Source organism: Falco peregrinus, chromosome 17 (genome assembly GCF_023634155.1).
Source record: "Falco peregrinus isolate bFalPer1 chromosome 17, bFalPer1.pri, whole genome shotgun sequence".
Lineage (NCBI taxonomy): Eukaryota > Metazoa > Chordata > Aves > Falconiformes > Falconidae > Falco > Falco peregrinus.
The window spans coordinates 29,839-44,786 of NC_073737.1; the positions used below are offsets into that span (position 1 = coordinate 29,839).

Here is a 14,948-nt window from a genome sequence, read left to right on the forward strand (position 1 = left end):
GCCGAGGCCGAGGGGCGGGGGCCAGTGCGCAGGTGCCGCCGCGGCGCCGCGCATGCGGCCTTGGGGGCGCCGAGAGCTCTGCCCGGAGGCAGCGCGGCGGCAGGTAGCGGCGGGGCGAGGGCGGGGTGGGCGGCTGGCCCCGCCGGGACCTGCGGCGCTGTGCTGGCCGGGTCCGCTGGCGTTTTCCGGCCCTCGCCGTGGCTGAGGCGGCCGTCCCTCGAGTCACCTTGCCGCGGCGGCGCTGAGCCGAGCCAGAGCCCCGCGGGGTCGGTGGGCTCTCGCTTCGACCGGGGCTTCCGCGTCCTGCGGCGCGGCCGCGGGCTGCTGAGGTGACGGCCGCGGGGCGCAGGCCGACTGTCTGCGGGCGGGCGGGGGGGGGGCTTGCCATCGCTCCGGTTCCTCGGCCGGGAAGCACGAACCTCGGCGGGCAGCAGCGGCCGAGCGTCCCCCGGCGCCGCCGTACCGCGGCCGAGGGGTTGGGGCGCGGCTCGGGGCGGCCCCGCTTCGTTGCCCGTTGCGTAACGCGCGGCGCTGGCGGGCGAGGCGCCGGTCGCGCCGCTCGTGAGCGCGCACGCGTGCCCGCGCGCTGCTCGGCTGCGCGTGAGTGCGTGGCCGCTGCCATGGTCGGCGGTCGCCGGTACCTGCCAGGAAGCATGGGCCTGGCCTCTCAAAGCGTAATTCTTCTCATTTTTCTGTTTTGCGTACGGGTTTTCGGTTTGGGGATGGTTTTGGGTGGGTTTGGTTTTTTTTTTCAGTTATTCCGTAGAGCGGTTCAGGTGCTCTTACGGTTGTATTTTAATTGAAATTTCTGATCTGGTGTTACCTTTTGCGGTTTATTTACCGATGTTGGCTTACTGTGCGTGGTTTCTGAAGATGGCAACGTTAAGCATCAGTTGCCCTCTACCTTTTATTCCTTGATGCCTTTTCTCTTGAGGTGGTTGTGTTAATTTTACTGTTGTGGGAGGGAAAAGCAAAGTACAGGATTAAGGAAGCTTTGTTTAAAAACAAGATGCTTGAAATGACTATTGTGTCTTAGTTCTGGATCTCTGGTTTAATGCTTCTTTTCCTGCTTTGCAGTGTGTTTTGTCAGCTGTTGTCATCGCATCTGGTTGATGGAGACCAATTCAGATTTAGTATTAATAGCTGTGGAACTGTGAGCTTGGTTCCTCTAAACAGTTCTGGTTTGCAAGAATTTACATATGAGCTCACCTGAAGAATCTCTCTTGTTTTTTTAATAGTTTAAATACTTGCATAATTTATACGTTAAAACACGTAGGATAGAGAAAATACACTCATATTGCATAAAGAGAGGAGACGCAGTAGTGGAGTGAACAGGCTCACAATATTCAAGATGTCTCAATAGCCTTGTGAGGTGTAAACAGAAGAGGGTGTCACCCCAAAGGGTGAGGTTTAGGTTGAGAAGGTGCTGAACAGGATGGTAAAGGCCTTCACTCGAAGCCTTTTCAGTGAAGCTGGTGAGGGGACACTCGAGACTACTTGGTGGTCAGCTCTGTTGCCATTTGTCTTTCTAAAGCCCGTGCCCCTCTGTGCAGGGAGGTAGAAAGTTTTGAGAGTCATGTTGGAAAGGCATGAAAGAGGTAGGGGTGTGGCATGTTTTCAAAAACTGGGGTGGGGTGTTGTCTAAGCTCTTGCTGTTGTTTGATGTAAGATCTCCGTGTAATTTGAAAGTTAGACTCATGTCTTCTAAACGCTGAATAGGTCAGTCCCAACCCCCAAAACATGTTGTGGCTCACTGCCAGTCATTGCCAAACTTCTAGTTGAAAATGAGTTACATGGTTTGGAGTCCAGCTGCAAACCCGTATGATTATGGAGTGTTGCTGTCATGTTTCCAACAGCTGGACAGTTCCTTGAAAGCCTGCTGTGACTAAAGAGCATTTAAAGGAAAAAAAAAAAAAAACCAAACCAAAAAAACACCTGCTTGTGTGTTGTGTGAGTTCTTATGCAGGGAGTTCTCTTTCATCCTGGATTTTCCTGGAAAAAAATATGGGTTTTTTTTCAAACTTCAAGAGCATGTTAGGTAGTTACTGCATATGTAGAGTATCACCATGATAAAACGTCCAAGTGTCTACCTTGCTCAAGAAACTAAGTTACTAAGCTTTTGCAATCAGCAAGTTGAACTATTTTGACAAGTTATTAAAAAAATCAAATTGAACCAAACCTGAACACAACCCAGAAAAAACAAAACCAAAAAACCCCAAACCACAAATCTGAAGTATGAGTTGGAACTTTTGAATTGAGATTTGTTTGAAAAAACAACATTTTAAAAGAAAGATATTCTTTGCTCTGTAGCTGTGTTGCTAAAACTATTTTAATAAACTATGCCCTCATAAAAGTGCACATTCTGTTTCTCTTTTGTCATTTTAATGATTTGCTGATTGTAATTTTTCCCTCCGTGTCTGACAGGTAAGAAGGTCTTTTTACATAGTAATTTTGAGAAGTACCTGCTTTACATACTAATCTTCAGATAAGGAACCCGTAGTCATGTCCAGCTATTTTAGATCCTCTAAACCCACAGATATATATTCATAAAATCACAGAATATCTCAAGTTGGAAGGGTCCCATAAGGATCGTTGAGTCCATGTATTGATACATAGTGCAGGTTAGTTACTAAGTCACTGAACACAGGGTGTTTGTCTACTATGTGATGTAAATTACCTGAGCACTTCATTTTAGGAAAGGGCTAGCTATCTGAAAACAGGACTTAATTGCTTAATACAGACACTGTTGCTCTTGTGACAGAGGGACTGAGTACACCAGTAAGCAACTAAAAATGGTGGAAGAGAAATGATACTTCAGGGATTTTAGAAGTTTTGCTTGCATTACTGCTATTTTAGATCGGATCGGTCTTCCAGTATGGTATAAGTAACAAATGGGGCATCAGGGATTTCTGGTGTCAGGTGTTGCGGAAAAGAATTATCAACGGAAGCATCAGCTGTAGGAGGGATTAAGTGGCAAAGAGTTACCCTTAAAATCTAACAAAAGCATCATCTTTGATAGCTTTTCTTTTCTGGAGCAGGTGTGCCTTTACATTTATGCAAGCTTATTATAGAAGGAGAATTTTCCACTGGGGAAGCGTTTTCCTACTTCTTTTATTGTGGGTTTTCTGATGCAAAATCACTAAATTGCAGCAACTAACATTAAATATGTCACGTAAGCTGTAATATCACATGCCTATCCTTTTGAGTTTTGTCCTTCAAAGTAGTTGTAAGAGTTATCTGTATTAGAAAATTGACTTTTTTTTGCTGTGTATACACAGTGAAGAAATAAATACTCACTAGTAGCAACTGGACAGCGTACAGAGATCTCTTTTTGTATTTTACAAATCTCTGAAAAAACTTTCCAAGAAGTCGCAAGTGCCTGTGGAAGTCAGATCTTTTCCTTTGGGATTGTTCAGTGGTGACATGGCTTCACCACTTTGGGTCCCTTTCAGAAAGGGTCCTGTCACAAAAGCAATGGTTGCTTGTTATTGAAACAGCAATAAGGCTCCTGTGAGCTCTTTTTGCAGTGTAAGGATGAGAGGCCTACATAGGTAGTTGAATGTAATACTGTTCCTGGGGTTTAGTGATTCCAGGTAATGGATGGGCTTTCACAGCTTCTTTGAATTGAAGTTTGTTTCTGACAAAGCAAGGATGACTTTCAGGAATGTTCTTCAGAAGTCTTGCAGTTCTGTATTGGTGAAGTATGCAGTCATAAACATAAACACTTATAAATTCTTTGGGTGTAGTTTAGGCATTATGCCAAATCTCTCTAAGATTCTTACAGTTTCCAATGTGTTTCAGACCCAATGGCTGTCCCACCATCATACAGTGACTTGGGAAAGTCTGCCAGGGATGTATTCAACAAGGGATATGGTAAGTAACCTGACTGAGGCCGTGAGAACATTAGTACCCCAAAGATCCTCTAAATACCTTGTGGTAGGAATTCAGGAGAGGCCCGGAGCATCTCGCCCCTTCTGAATTTGAACTTTAGACACATATCATGAAAATGCTGCAGTAGGCAGAGAGTTAGAGGGGAAAGTTACAAGTTTGACCTTAAGATGCATTCCAGAACAGTCTCTGGAGAATCCTGGTTTTTTTACCTTCCCATTCTTTTACGTAGAGGTGCTAAATCAGTTAAATGCGTGTAGATTGCTATAGGAGACCGTATGTGGCAACAAATAGGTTCCTGTGGTAGAATGATCTTTTATGTTAATCAGGATAGCCTGTTGTCATAGCTGTAGTGGAAATAATTTCACAATATTTGCATTCCTCTTCAAAGAATTTAAATGGAGAAATTCTGATATTAGTCCCTCTTCTGAGAGCAGTACTAGAAGTTTTGACATTTTTTATCTAGTTTTAGAAGTGTGTAGTAGTTTGCATTTGAATCTCAAATCCATATGCTACATAAAATGAAAAAGCATCCTGATCTGGTCTGCCCTGTCAGTTCAGGCTTGCTAAAATTCAAATCAAGTTCCCAGTTTTAGTGTCAGCAGTTTCAGGCTTTTCTGCTCTTTACAAGGGCCAGGTATTTCCCTAGATTTGTAGCAGAACAGAAAGAAAAGGAAGAAAGCAATAGTATTTGTGTACACCACTCGTTGAAGTAAGTTTAAGCATTTTTCTCAGGGAAGGGGAAAAGAAAAATTCCTGCCCTGCAATCAGAAATATAGAATTAAATCGAGTAAATCAGAAGGAATGTAACTGTATTGATAGGTCCCAGACTGTAGGCAGCTACCAAAGGTGGAGATGCTTGATGATGGGTGACTGTTAATGAGTGTAATTTATGAGGCCACCCACTCTGAATTGTCAAAATACCTTCAGTCATTCCTCAGTAAGATTAATAACTGTTGAAACATGAAAATAGGCTGTTTCAGGTCAGTGTACCCTACCTGCTGTACTTTGGGTGTGTTGGAAGTAAGCCTTGCTTGTGTATTGCAGTGAAACAGATGCTGCGTTCTCTTCTATTTTCAGGATTTGGAATGGTCAAGTTAGAGTTGAAGACCAAGTCTTCCAGTGGGGTGGTAAGTACTGCGGGCTTTCAACATCACCAGCATTGCAATGGAAGGACAAATTCCTAAACTGGTTGGTGGTAATAACTTGATAGCAGTTGTTGCTTCTGTCTTTCAGTTCTCATTTTAAAACCCATAGCTGACTGAGGTACTTACATAACAGCATGGAACTGATGTAGCGGTACTTCTTTTCCTGCAACTTACAAGAATTTTCACACATTTTGTGGTGGATGGGTGGCTTTCCTCCCCATTTCTATTGCCATATCCCAAATATAAGAGTTTCTTCTCCCTAAGTAACTCTCATTTCTGCTTATGAACGCAACCGAGTTTCTCTGCTGTCGTTGGTTTTTACAGGATTTTGAGTCGACACTGACATTTTCTACAAAAGGCCAGGGAAAGCTGTAAGAGCCGCAGTCTAACCTAACTTCCTTTTCACTCATCTTTACTGTGTTACAATGCAAGACTTAATTAAAACTAGACAGTCCTCCTTTATGTAGAATGTGAGAGCATTTTATAGACATTAATTAAGCGTCAGCACTTCAGGTAACTAGAAAATACTATGATCCCCACTGTAATGATGCAGCAGTGGAGCTTCCTCATGATTTCACAGGAGGGCTGGCAAAACCAGGAATGGATTTCTATATTTTGGTCTGTAACCACAAGCATACAGTGTTTACTAGATAAGCTTATTCTTACATTGAGTCTCAGTTCTGTGTGTGCTGCCACTTGCTGTTCTGGTTGTGCTGCTTCTCAGCCTACTTCATAACCGTATTTGCCTTAGCTCCCTCCTTATCGTCCATTCTTATGCAAATGGTGTAAGTCATTCCTTTTGTATTACTGTATTCTGTCTAATTGAGCTTTTGATGGATTGCTTACATTGTGCACCAGGAATGTGTAGGCACGAGGAACTATGGTCTCTACATTATGACTGCTACTGGTTACTGACATCTCGTATGTATAGTTTTTCTGGCTGGAAGTTTTTATTCTCAGATAATATGCTAATGGTTAGTTATTTTTCTTTTCCATGCAACTTTCATTGGCCGTTTATCCAGCTGGTAAGAATAGTGACTGTTTTGGCATGTTGGCTCTTTATTGCTTTGTCTAGCAAGGTTTTCTGTGGTGCATACTGTCATTCATGAACTGTTCAATTGTGTGTAGTCATGTTATCATCCATGTCATGAAGTTTAACTGTGTCTGTAGCTCTTAATCTGCTGCATGATCCATGTATGTAAAGCCATTTGCAATCTTTGTCCAACAATCCACAATAAGAACACTGTAAAAACAGCAGGAGGGAAAACAAGAAGGGTACAGTATTGATATGGTTGTTTGTTGCTTCCGGTTTTGTGCTTGTTAGTGTTTCTGATGAGCATTCTGATGCGACAAAAGGAGGTTTTGGGGATGGAGATGAGGTTAGAAACAAAGTGTGATATCTAATTTGTACTTCCGTACAAGCAGTACCTCTGATTGTTATGATAGCGAAATGTTTTGGGTGGGTTTCCTGTGGACTTAGAAAACAGCAATGGTATTGTCTACTGGTTATAAGTGTTCCACAGATTGCAAGTGGTCTGGCCTAGTCAGTGCATGGTGTTCCTGAAGATGCCAGCCACCATAAACTAGAAGGTCAGTGTGAAGCTGAGCTTGGCTGCTGATTCAGAGTGGAGTGTATGATGGAGCCGGAATGAGTTTGATTTTCAGCTACAACAAATTCAAGAAATGCTTCTATACCAGACAGTGTGATGAGACATCTCTAGTTTAGACAGTTAAATAGTGATGGCAGCAGATGCTGGCTGTGTGCCTTCTGCTTCCAGAATCATATCCAGTTCTGACACCTGGTAAAATCCTTTGGCTTTTGATTATATGACAGTGCAGGGTTTTTTTCCTTTTGCTGTGAGAAGAGCATTTTACAGTCTTTGCTTGATCTGAGAAACAAATCAAGCCTTTTTAATGTTTCCTGCCCTAAGATCAGAAGAAAGTTACTTCTGATGCAGGCTTGAGATGTTTTCACAGTGAATTTGTGCAAGTGACATGACAGCAGTCTGTAGCAATTATGTCTTAAAGGCTAGTCTAATGCACCTGACTTGCATCACCTGTTTGTTCTCTGGATAGATACGTTATAAAAAAAACCCCAACAAACCATAACGCTATGCTGTTGTAGTTTGTAGTAGTGTGTTAGCTTGTGTAAGTGTTGGCTCCCCCCTGCCCCACTACAGTGACCAAGGAGTGCACGTTACCAAGTGTGTTACCTGGCTGTACTTTCCCAACACTTCAAAACTATTATTTTTTGCATAGTGTACAGTCTTTGTACACTCTGAAAAGTCCAGAATTGTGATAGCAATGTACACAGCACCCAGGAATACTGTCCTGGAATGAGAAGGATCTGGAAAGTGAGGGTTCCAAAGTGTGGATGTGTTGGCAATGGATACTGTCATCTCTTAAGCACTGTATCTTTCAATATTCAAACTTCAAAAGAGGTGTAACTTCGAAATGTAATGGCAGATTAATTATCTTTCTTCAGGGAAAATATTTGAGAGATGAGGACAACAAATGAAATCAGATGCTTCTTACAACCTAGCTTGTATGCCTTGAGCTTACTACTGCGGAAGTATGTCTACTTATTACTTTATACTCTGTTGTGTATGAAATACTGAGTAGGCTACCTCTGCGTTATTCCAGGAGGAGAGATGTTTGAGACTTCAAGTCCCCTAAATAACAGGAAGCTCTGATGTGTGGAGGACTGGCCAAACAGCATAGGACAGCATGTTACAAAATACATATCGTACAAAATTCAGAGTTGTTGGTTCAGTTACACTGGTCAGTGAATGACCAGCCTGATGAAGAGATGTCAAGGTGCCACTGGGGTCAGGTTATTTTCTGACACTGTGACGGAGAAAAGGCCTGTGATTTTAAGGTGCCTTACAAAGCAGTGACCTAGCTTCTAAAGTGTAGGTGTGCTGGCTGAGGTAGTGACAGAGGTTAGGTTGAGGGAGAAGGTACTAAAGTCATCTGATGCGTAGTATACAAAGAGTCTGAGTGGCAACAGTATAAAGGGTAAGGAGAACAACAGTGTTAGGGTGCAATAGTCAATGTGAAAAGCATAGATGGTCATTCTCCAGATGATATTTTCACCGCTGAAAGGTGGAAAAATTAAAAAAAAAAAGAAAAAGAAGAAGCACAAGATGTTTGGAGAAATGAGAGAAATGTTTGGGGGTTTTTTTGCTATTTCTCTAGCAGCATAAGTTGGATGAAGGATAGCTTTTCTTAAGGCAGAGTGGATTTCCAGAAGGACTGTAATGGGTGCTATTTCATGCACAGTTGGGACTGTACTGGTAAAGATGATAAAGGGAATTAGAGGAGATTGTGAGGGAAAAATCTAAGGATAGAAGCAGCTTTGTATCCCAAGCATCTTTTTGTATCAGGGCATGGATCTACATGAAGGTACAGAGCAAATTGTGGAATACTGAAATAACAATTGCTACTCTGGAGCAGAAAAAAGACAGCAGGAAAAGATTTTTTTTGGTGTGGGGGAGGTTGGTGGACAAGTTAGGAAAAAAGTGCAGTAAAAATTGAAGGAGGGGGAGCAGGTCATTGAATCATGATACAAATGAAAGTGAAGATGTCAGGTCTTTGTGTAGTAGTGTTTTCCAACCTAAGCAAGTTCCAGGGTTATATCAGCACACCTTGATAAAAGAAATATCCAGAACAGAGATGCCAAAAGGAGTAGCATTTTGTGATGCAAAAATAATTCTTTTTGGTGGGGATAAGGAAGAGGAGGATGATTTTGAGGGCTCTGTCAGAACACGTAAGGGTAGCAAGTTGTGAGTGTCAGCACTTGACAAGTGGAAAAACCGAAAGTGATTAAATACCGGAGTGCTGAAACTTGTATTATGCTCTTGGCAGGAGTTCACTGCAACTGGTTCTTCCAACACAGACACAGGCAAAGCTTCAGGCAGTCTAGAGACCAAATATAAGATCAAAGACTATGGGCTTACATTCACCCAGAAGTGGAACACAGACAACACATTGGGAACAGAAGTTTCCATGGAGGATCAGGTAAGAGGAAGTAGGTACTCTGAAAATGTTTCTGCAACTGGTATGAGAAAGTATTGAATTGAGCAGAAGACACTGAAGACTGAAAGTTGCAGAAAACTTAATCTGGAGTACTGAAAGAAGTTACATACATTTGAAGAACACACAGACTGAGAGAGAGAGCATCACGAATTTGCCAGGGGCGGGGTGGAGGGTGGAGGATATCTCGACAGCAATGTGCTGCTATATAATCATCCAAAGGTACAGAGTTACTGCAGTTACAGGCATACAAAATTAGCTAGCTGTTGAATAAATATCACCATTATCTACTCCGAATAGGAGTTTTTAAAGCTGCACTCTAGCTATGTAGAACTCTCACTGCTGCAGTCAGGCAAGGAAAACAAAAGAGGGGTCTAGCATCTTTAAATGCTTTTATACATAAGGACTTAAGTTTGGCTGCCTTGATGTTGAATTTTCTAAGGCTGAAGAGGAAGATTAGTGTTTGCAGCTTGGCACTGCTTACAGAAAGGGTTGCTAGTGTACAGCACTCTCAAAACACACAATTGTTTTTCAAAGTAATAGCTTTATGCTTCTCACTTAATGCCTGAAGCATAAGGTAATGGTGCCACAAGTAGTAAAATTTCTGTGGTGCCCTCCACCATACATGGCCATCAGTTTTTGCAGTTACAGTTTTGCGCTTTTACGTGTGCTTTAAAATGGAAAATGCTGTCCAGCTCAAAACACAGGTGGGAAAGTTGAGGCAGGTACAGTTTGGCCTGTGAAGTAGTACTGTGTTTTAAAAGAATACCTCTCGATTCTGAGAGATTCTTCAGCAACTGCATGGGTTGGTGGAACTACAGGGAATAAGCAAACATGAACTGAACATTTTCTTCCTTTAACAGTTTCTCGATTTTCTTTTCATCAACACTGGATTTAAAATCTTCTTGTAATAACATATCTACAAAGCATGTGCTGTTGTAGGGCCTCATGGGAGAAAACCTCCAAATTTTAATCCCTCATCATACAGCATCTTCAGATTTTGTTGTAAAACATGTGGGAGACATTATGGTCATGTTTTGTCTTCGCTTTAGACAGGAAGTAGAGCTATAGTAGTGGAATATACAAGTCATGTTTCAGCAGAGTTCTGAGCAGATGTCTGCTTTTCTTTGCAGTTGGCTGAAGGATTGAAGGTGGCTCTTGACACTACATTTGTACCAAACACAGGGTAAGTATTTTCTGTTACATTTATCTAAGGAGTGCTAAAATTTCCCGTAACTTTTAATTAGAAATGCTTATTCTGGTTATTGTGTAAATGCTCAAAATTTACTGTAGAATATTCTGCAGGCACTGTAGAATATTTTGAAGGCAGTGGATAATACACGGCTCAGGACAAGGTCTGCTGAAGATGACTCTTCAGCTTTTTGGCCATTGGTGAATTGGCTGTTTTGCAGTAGGTATTATACCTTCAAAACTCTCCCCTTAAACAGCTAGGTCTTCATGGTGTTGACAGACCTAGTGCTGTGAACTCAGTGTCTTAACACAAAGCAAAATAATTTTTTTCCTGATGTTTTTGGGCAGATGTCTATGCACAACTGAATGAGGAGGTAGAACTGTATAGGTATTATGTAGGTGGTCAAATAGCACTTTTTTTGTCTTTATCAATTATCATGTATTTAGTTTTGGTAGGCAGTACAGCAAGGGAGGGGTGTTTATGTCTGGATAATGCACAAAGCTTGAGATTGCTTTGTAAATAATGACTGGTATTTCTTTATTGTTGGGGAGAGCCTATCAGAAAAATCAGGGTTTGAAATCCTGCTTGGATGTAAGGAATTAGAAGCTAAGTCAAAAGTGAGACCCCAGACCTGGGTATGAGTGACAGGCAGCACAGTGTTCTGCTGTGTCTTCAGTGGGAGGGAAAGGAGTTTGGGGAGAGGATTAAGGAGGTGATGTGATAACGTTTTGTCTCAGTTAGGTTTGAACTGACAGCAAAAGGAGCACAACGATGCATTGGAGAGAGAGGAAAAGACTTCTCTAGAGGGACAAAAGGCTGACTAAAGTGGATGTCTGGAGGATGGGGAAATGCATTTCAGTCGAGGAGACTGGTATTCAGCAGTGAAGAAGGGAGGAAAGCAAGCACTGTACACAAAGGAACAATGTAGTGAACCAAACAGACAAAAAGTCACAGGACAGAAAGGCCAGCTATTGCTGCAGGATGTCATGAATGCTCCTGAAAGAAACTGATGATGCCATAATGCCTTGCACTCACTTGTGGAGAACAAAATTTGAAACCTGACAGGTTTTAGAATATTCAGCAGAAATGCCTTTGTTTTTTGCTGCTTGAGGATTCTAAGGAGTTTGAGATGGTGGAGGAAGAAGTGGCACCATGTAAATATGCATAATACCAGCATTACTTTTATTCCATGCCTTCTTCAGCAGCTGTTAAGTTTTGAGTAGGAATTACTGTAATTTAATTAACTGGCCTTAAAGGACATACATACATAAATAAAACTACATATAATATGTACTTGTGTACTACCAGGGATGAAATGGCGTTTTTCTCTCTGCAGGAAGAAGAGTGGAAAGTTGAAGACCTCCTACAAAAGAGAATATGTAAATCTAGGCTGCAACATAGACATTGATGTCTCTGGACCAACCATCTATGGCTGGGCCGTGTTGGGCTATGAAGGCTGGCTTGCTGGCTACCAGATGGCTTTTGATACAGCCAAGTCTAAGCTTTCACAAAATAACTTTGCCTTGGGATATAAGGCAGGAGACTTTCAGCTGCACACTAACGTGTAAGTATTGTCTGAGCCTAGAAAAACATCAGAGCAGCCAAACTAGATGAATAGTGAGCATCAAAGAAGTTCAGTGAACAGTGGGTGGATGGAAGCGGGGTATGCTGATTTGTTTCAAAATAATTTATATTCTGTGTTTTCATCTTCAGTACAACTAAAGCAGGGGCAACTTTCCAACACTTGGCTGTCTTTTTTGAGACCTTGTTTCAGGGTAATTTTGGGGTTTGTGTATATAAGACAGTGGTGTAAAGGCATTTCATAATTTGGAATTAAAATCTGTAAACTTCTTCTATTTTGATGCCAGATAAAAGAGCCTTCAGTTAAGCTACGGTACCTTACCCCACTCCCCACCAGACAGAAAGCTTCTGGCTCAGAAATGCCCAAGGTGGAGGAGGGGTGCATGTTGCATTGTGCTTGAGTGTTTCCAGCTGTCGTTGCAGTGTAGTTCTAGTTTTGACATTCAGATGCTCTGAGAGTCTTTGAAGGCGGTATATTTCAAGAACTGCAGTGCAGTAACGTTGTTTTGAGTCTCCTCTTTCCCATAACTGACTTAAGTCTCCTTCTGGATTTACCCCTTTATGAGTTATTGCAGGCTTGCTTTCTCAAGACAAGCAAGCACAATACAAACCTGGGTGGATTATTTTTTTTTTGTCAGAACCTCAAACTGTAGGTCTCAGCTGTTGGAAAGTCTTGTTCCATTCTGCATACAAAACATTTTGGGTAAAAAAAATGAGCAGGAGTCGTCTGCCAGCTCCAGCTAGGAAGTAGATGAGCATGGGTCCAGGGAAGTATTGGAGCTCTTCATTCGTTTTAAGAGACAATGATCAGATGATTGTGGGGAGGAGTTAGTCTAAAGAATTACTATTTATTAAACAAGGCAAGGCTTGACACACTTGCATCTATTACAAACAGGAACGATGGCACAGAGTTTGGTGGGTCTATTTATCAGAAGGTTAATAATAAGGTTGAGACATCAGTCAATCTTGCATGGACTGCTGGCAGTAACAACACACGGTTTGGTATTGCTACTAAGTATCAACTGGATGAGAAGACTTCCATTGTGGTAAGAATTTTGTTACAGGAACAAGTGTTTCAAGCTCCCTTAAATCGTGCAAATTTGTGGTGTGAAGTAGTTGCTTCAAATAGTTACTGAGCAAGTATGGTAGATGGCAGACTGTGGCTTCTGTTGTGGTTCAAGTTCAAACTGGGACTTCACAGGTCATACTTGTGAAACGACAGGGGGACAAAAAATGTAAAGCACCATTTTGTCCATGGCAAAATAGTCACTAGTTTGATTAACGTGCTTTGGAGCCTATGCAAAATGTGTTTTCAAAAGGTAATGAGAGGATGCAGTGTCCTTTTAATTCTCTAATTCTTATCTAATGCGTGATGTAGAATGGTACTACAGTAAAATGAGGGAAGTTCAGCTGAGCTTATGGCCTTCTCCTAACAAGCAGTTAACCCTTGAAAGTCAGCTGAGGTCCTGAGACAAGTGTTAGCAACACTTGCAAATTCTTGCAGAAACTTATGCGGGGGCCGGGGCGTGGGCACAGGGCAGGGAGGTCTCAAGAGAGAGGTTCACAAGACAAAACACATCCACGAAGCGACAGTGAATAACTATGCGTACATTCCAACACTAAGAACTGAAGTAGCAAGCATTTGTTGTGCTTCAAAAGAAGAATTTGTTCCAGGGCAATTTAGCCAAAATTAAAGATGGGAAATACTATTGTAAACAGCTGAAAACTTAGTAATGCAGAAAGGGTTTGCATATTCATATATTTATTGCTTATTTAAAAAAATAAAATAACTGCTAAGCAATTCATGAACAGGGGTCTGTGAACAAGACAGACTTCATTGGCTACTAAGGGGCTGTAGTAACTAGCCCTTCTAAAGGATATAAAAGAGATAATGCTAGGGGCAGTGAATGACAGTGGCATTTTATGTAGGCATAATGGGTCACAATTTGATGGAAAGATTGGAATTATTACTTGCGCCTGTTACAGCTTAAGTTGAAACCCTTGAGAAAAGGGAAAGATTAGAATACACCTCTGCTAGAGGTTAGTCTACAAGTAGCTGAAAAAGTTAATGCAGAAGCCACCTTCTCAGGGCACCGAGACAGGTCTGTCCAAATATTTATACAGAGCTTATAAATACTGTGATTTCTTTTTGTTCCTGTAGGCTAAAGTGAATAATGCCAGCCTGATTGGAATTGGTTACACTCATGCCCTCCGACCTGGTATGTAAGTCTAACTGGTAGCAGCAAATAGTATTAGTACTACACTGTGCGTTATTTTACTGTCATCTCTATAACAGATTAGATAAACAGATCAGCTAGAAATCTTACATAGGCTCATAGATGTAAAGGATGTGCAAGTACAGAACCTCTATAGCAACTGACACAGCAGTGAGGCTCAGGTACTTGAGGGAGGGAATTGTACAGAGATGAGTATATGAAGGGTCTCATTATTTGCTTTTTCCTAGGTGTAAAGCTGACCCTCTCAGGCTTAATTGACGGCAAGAATTTCAGTGCTGGAGGTCACAAAATTGGGCTGGGATTTGAGCTGGAAGCTTAATGCAGCTTGAAGTAAAACAAGTAGTGCTACCAGCAGGTAGTGCTCTGAAAGGTGAAGAAGTGTAGTACCCAGTGTATTTCGGCCTTAATACTACTATAAAATTTCAAGAAGTGTGAACTTTCTGCTCTTCCAAAGAATCATTTTAACCCTACACTGAAGTCCAGAGAGCACGAGCATATCAAAAGAAGATACTTGAAGGCATGCATGGAAGTTTGTGATGTTTGTGCTACATTTCACTTCAGTTTCCCTTATTTTAAATCTGTTCCTAAAAAAAAAAAAGAAAATCCCATCCCACCTCTCCTCAGTATTGTATTGCATCCTGCATGCCCTGTACTTTACAACCTTTTATAAAAGGTGGTCTCCGTGCTGTAGTGGAAATATGGGTTTACATCAGAATGAAATAAATTGGTCGTGGTTGGAACATAAAATGTTGGTGTGTCTTGTCTCAGTAAGGTTCAGAAAAACCGTTCCAGGCAGCTGTGCTTTCCCCCCCCCCTCCTGGTGCAACTTCAAGCAGTTAGCAGATCATCTGCAAATGCTTTGTGAAA

The 14,948-nt window shown here is 41.9% G+C and overlaps 1 protein-coding gene across 4 annotated transcripts; it reads left to right on the forward strand.

The window, feature by feature from the left end:
- The first annotated feature begins 6 nt into the window (after positions 1-6).
- On the forward strand, positions 7-14,828 carry VDAC3 (voltage dependent anion channel 3). Of its 4 annotated transcripts, none has more exons than XM_055820438.1 (9): positions 7-103; positions 3,802-3,873; positions 4,969-5,018; positions 8,904-9,056; positions 10,205-10,257; positions 11,600-11,827; positions 12,740-12,890; positions 14,006-14,063; positions 14,309-14,828. In XM_055820438.1, exons 2-9 carry the CDS (start codon positions 3,807-3,809, stop codon positions 14,398-14,400), a joined length of 852 nt encoding a protein of 283 aa, XP_055676413.1. In that variant the 5' UTR covers positions 7-103; positions 3,802-3,806; the 3' UTR covers positions 14,401-14,828. The 4 variants fall into 4 exon arrangements, with proteins under 4 accessions (XP_055676413.1, XP_055676415.1, XP_055676414.1 ...); XM_055820440.1 differs by lacking the exon at positions 7-103 and adding an exon at positions 132-266; XM_055820439.1 differs by lacking the exon at positions 7-103 and adding an exon at positions 307-329.
- Positions 14,829-14,948: the final 120 nt, after the last annotated feature.